General features: G+C 47.3%; 1 protein-coding gene across 1 annotated transcript; it reads right to left on the bottom strand.

Annotated features, from left to right (window-relative positions):
- Window positions 1-326: 326 nt before the first annotated feature.
- LOC138957624 (uncharacterized) lies at window positions 327-4,148 on the bottom strand (the record flags this gene model as incomplete). The annotated part of the gene is given in 2 exon segments (XM_070328712.1): window positions 327-1,211; window positions 3,903-4,148. Coding segments are annotated over 2 exon segments (1,131 nt in total), but the record flags the coding sequence as incomplete, so codon positions are not given.
- Between the last annotated feature and the right edge of the window lie 459 nt (window positions 4,149-4,607).

The following is a 4,607-nucleotide window of genomic DNA, read 5'->3' as shown; positions in this document are numbered from 1 at the left end:
GGCACAGGCACACACACACACGCACACACACACACACACACAAACACACACACACATATACACACACACACACAGACACACACACACACACACACACACACACACACACACACACACACACACACACACACACACACACACACACACACACACACACACACACATAGACGATGGCTTGCATGCACATACTTGGAACGCTTGAATCCAATCCACCCTGCAACACACCTATTCGTCCATCCATCCATCCATTTTTCCATCCATCCATCCATCCATCCATTCATCCATCCCTCCATTCAGCTTCTCACGCCTCGTTTCTATCCACTCACCTGAAACAACAAGCTTGACGTCGCTGAAACTGTCGAGCACCGGCAGGTAGAAGTACTTCCCCAACGAAGATAAGGGTAGCATCATCTCTAGCGTCACCTCCACCTCCTCTCCCTCCCCTCCTCCCACCCCGCCTCCCCCGGCGTCCCTCGTCACGTCGTCTGCAACCCAGGACGAGGACGACGTCTCGAAGGACGAGGGGGAAGACGAGTAGGACGAGGAGAGAGTGACGAGGACGAGCACTCCCACTGGCTTGCTGGCTTGAAGGAAGACGGCGGTGTCGCTCTCAAGGAGGAAAGAGCGAGTCTGTAGCGAAGAGGATAGGAAGAAGATGCTTGTTGTGATGTTTTGATTGTAGCTGCTGCTGTTGTTGTTGTTGTTGTTGTTGTTGTTGTTGTTGTTGTCGTTGGTGTTGTGGAGTTGGGTGTCGCTGCTGTGGCTGTATTGACTGTTGCTGTTTTCGTAGCTGTAGCTGTTGTTGATGCTCGTAGGAGTTGCCTTGATAGTTGTGGTGGAAGAGGATGCCGAACCTGCGCGATCGCTAACACCCGTAACGGTTGCTGAAGCTGAAGCACTCTTCGCTTTACTGCTTTCACTCTCACCCCCTCCGCTATCCCTTGCTACACCACTGTCACCGTTCGTCTCCTCAGAATCGCCCCCTTGCCACAAGTTGTTGAAGTCAGTGTAGAAGTGTGTTGCGAGCGTCACGTTAGTTCGACTGTAGATGTTGTAGAAAAACACGCGCTGCTCTTCGAAGTCGGAGGTGCGAAGATCCGGGATGAGGTAGGAGGTGGTGATGGCGTCAAAAGGAATGATGGCCATGACGTCACTTCCGCCCGCGAGATGCGCGTAGACTGACGTTTTCAACGATGTGGATAACCGAAGACCTGGACAATTGACAGAAAGTGATGTTAATTAAGGTTTAAAAGTCGACAGAAGTGTTCAGTAATCTGTTGAAATCCAAAACCATTCACGTCTAACGTTCCCAAGTTCAGAATAAAGACAAGAAAATTGGTTGATTAAAATCAACATGGCCGAAGCAATGTTTTCATAAAAGAAGCGGTATTGTACAGGCACATGTTGAATTTGGGTTACATGTGTTGCAGAGTATTTGAAAATCCGTAGGCATAAGAACATGCAAAGAAGAGTGATAGGTCCCTGTTGTGAATATAGTCAAGTGCATAAATTGATTACTTATGTTTCACACTAGTTTTGCTGTTACAGCAGTCCCTCTCATGAACGGACACCCTTGGGCCAGTGCAAACCTGTCCGTACATTGCAGGTGGCCGGTCACGGGAGAGACCCCCCCCATCACACACACTCAGGCACACTGACGGACTGAGTGAGTCTTTGCTACTGGTGAACGAGCTCTACTTGTCCTAAAACAATATGGTCAAACTACTACAACTTATAACTGAAAGGAAAAAAAACTGTCCTGTAAAAATGACGTTAAATCAACGGTGTCAGAAAAAGAGAGATAAAAGAAATCCTCAAATTCCTGAGGATACCGGCACCCCATGAAAGCAGCCACGAACATACTCACAGAGGCACACATGCTTGTGCAGATACTTTGCCAAAATATGAATTGAAAACCTGCATATGTGGTAATTTCTTTTTTGTGTGTGTGGCTTTATTGAATACTTTAGGCAGTGACTTTTCCCTGTCCAATGTTCTCTTTCGTCTCTCTTACCCCTCGCTTACCCACCCCCACCCCTTACCCTTCACTCCCTTTACCCAGCCCCGACAGCACAAATTTGTAATCTGCAAGGCAGAGAGTACACATTTTCTAAGAGGAAGACTACTCCTCTTCAATTATATCCAGAGATCTTCTAGCTGTCTCCACCATAAGCCAAGTGGTCGAGTCTTATACCCCCTTTCCACACAACCGTTCTAGGTCCCGTTCCCGTACCGACCAAATTTGTAATCTGCAAGGCAGAGAGTACACATTTTCTAAGAGGAAGACTACTCCTCTTCAATTATATCCAGAGATCTTCTAGCTGTCTCCACCATAAGCCAAGTGGTCGAGTCTTATACCCCCTTTCCACACAACCGTTCTAGGTCCCGTTTCCGTACCGACCAAGGAACGGTGCGGGCACGGGAGGGATCGGGACAGAAGCGCAATGAACGTAACTGATCGTTAACGGAACTGCTTTGAACGGTAGGGTCGGTAGGGACGGCTGAGTTTGGGCTGCATGTTCACATTTTTAACTGTTCCCCTCCTCCCGATCAGAATGAACGGTAATGGAACCTCAACCCATCGGTAACGAAACGCTTGGATCGTTAAAGGAACTTAACACAACGGTAACGCAACGGTAGCGCTCTCACACACTGAGTTGTCATACCCGCATTCCGCACATTCGTTCTAGGTCCCGTTCCCTTACCGACCAAGGACGGCTGCCACTATGGTCAGACGCTGCTGAAAGATGCCAAAAAACGGCCGTTTGCGCAGCGTTCCATTGTTGTGGCAGCATTCCTTGGTTGGTACGGGAACGGGACAAAGAATGGTTGTGTGGAATGGGGTATAACTTTTGAAACCGACAAACTGAATAATGAACAGATCTATGAGGTAACCGTCTCAATGGTCCAGGCTCAGGAAACAAAGAGTATATATGGTCTGGGGCGATTGTAGCTTCCCTTCTTCGTGTCCGATAGACAAGGACAATAAATAGTAGAGCATAGTGCAATTTCATGTTGGCATCTTCTCCACTGAAAGCTATAACCCAAAGACTGAAGACCAAAGTGCTTTACCCCACTTCTGACCCGAATCACCCCCCTCCTGCTAGGTACACGTGCACTCAAGTTAACCTCTGCTTTGACCTGTGTGCCAGGAGTCGGATGAGAGAGAGAGAGAGAGAGAGAGAGAGAGAGAGAGAGAGAGAGAGAGAGAGAGAGAGAGAGAGACACACACACATAGACAGAGACAGACATAGAAGGACAGAAGCGGAGCGACTCAGAGGGAGACACAGACAAAGACATACATACAGAAAGAGAGAGAGAGAGAGGGAGAGAGAGAGAGAGAGAGAGAGAGAGAGAGAGAGAGAGAGAGAGAGAGAGAGAGCTAGAGATAGAAAGAGAGAGAGAGAGAGAGAGAGAGAGAGAGAGAGAAAGAGAGAGAGAGAGAGAGAGAGAGAGAGAGAGAGAGAGAGAGAGAGAGAGATTGAGAGAGAGAGAGAGAGAGAACTGTAACTGATCTCGTGAGAACGGTAACAAAACGAGACATGTCACCTTTCCGAATGCATTCCAATAGATGACCGCTCCTGCGGCCATAAAAAAAAAACAAGCATGGAAGTTTTTGGAACGTTTAATTCATGATTAAAGAAAACGTAACAGTCACGGTAATGCGACCCAGTGGCGAACGGTTGAGCGGTGAGCGGTTAGAATGCAGAAAAATGTCATAACTGGAACCCCTCCACACTCACTCAAAACTGTATTGAGAGGGTAAATTTAGACACACTTCAAGAGAACACAGAGACAAACACTTATGATGCAGATAATGAACTTAGCTAAGACAATTCTCAAAGTCGATGGCGAAAACGATGGCCAGGCAATGAAAACATGTTGTTCACATCTATTCTTACCATGTTTGCCAATGCTCGCATCTTTTCGGATCAAGGGCACCATCTCAATCCGGGCACTTTCGTTGGAGCTGACGGAGAACTTGTGTAATACGTCATCAGAAGTTGTGCAGACCGTCAGCAAAACGGGCACCACCGGCTGAGCGACATCTCTGCAGGCCACCACCTCCACCCACCCCACAAGGCTGGAGGAATCAAAGTGTGGTAGCGGGGGGAGGAAAAACTCGTGTCCACATGTGCTGGACACAGCTGCAATAGATCAAATCAATATATCAATGCCCTGAATAAATGAATTAATACATGAATGTCCGTACATCACTCTATCCATCCATTTATCCATCCATCAATCCTACCATCCATCCATCCATCCATCACATACTTCCACACACACACACACACACACACACACACACACACACACGTACACACACAAACACACACACTCACTCACTCATGCACTCACTCATGCACGTACTCACTCACCCATTCACTCACTCACTCACTCACTCACTCACTCATTCACTCACTCACTCACCTGTTCACTCTCTGCCAAACGCCCTGATATTGTTTTAGTTTATTTCCATCTCACAAGACTAGAACAGTAGTGAATTGTGACAATTGGTACCATAAGCTTAAGCATCTCGGATTAGAATTATTAGCAATGTCTTCTTTGACGAGAACAATATGGACAACCGACAATTTAACTTT

Source organism: Littorina saxatilis, unplaced genomic scaffold (assembly GCF_037325665.1).
Source record: "Littorina saxatilis isolate snail1 unplaced genomic scaffold, US_GU_Lsax_2.0 scaffold_2988, whole genome shotgun sequence".
Taxonomy (NCBI): Eukaryota; Metazoa; Mollusca; class Gastropoda; order Littorinimorpha; family Littorinidae; genus Littorina; species Littorina saxatilis.
Note: the sequence above shows the minus strand (reverse complement) of the source record. Positions and strands in the feature narration are given on the sequence as shown.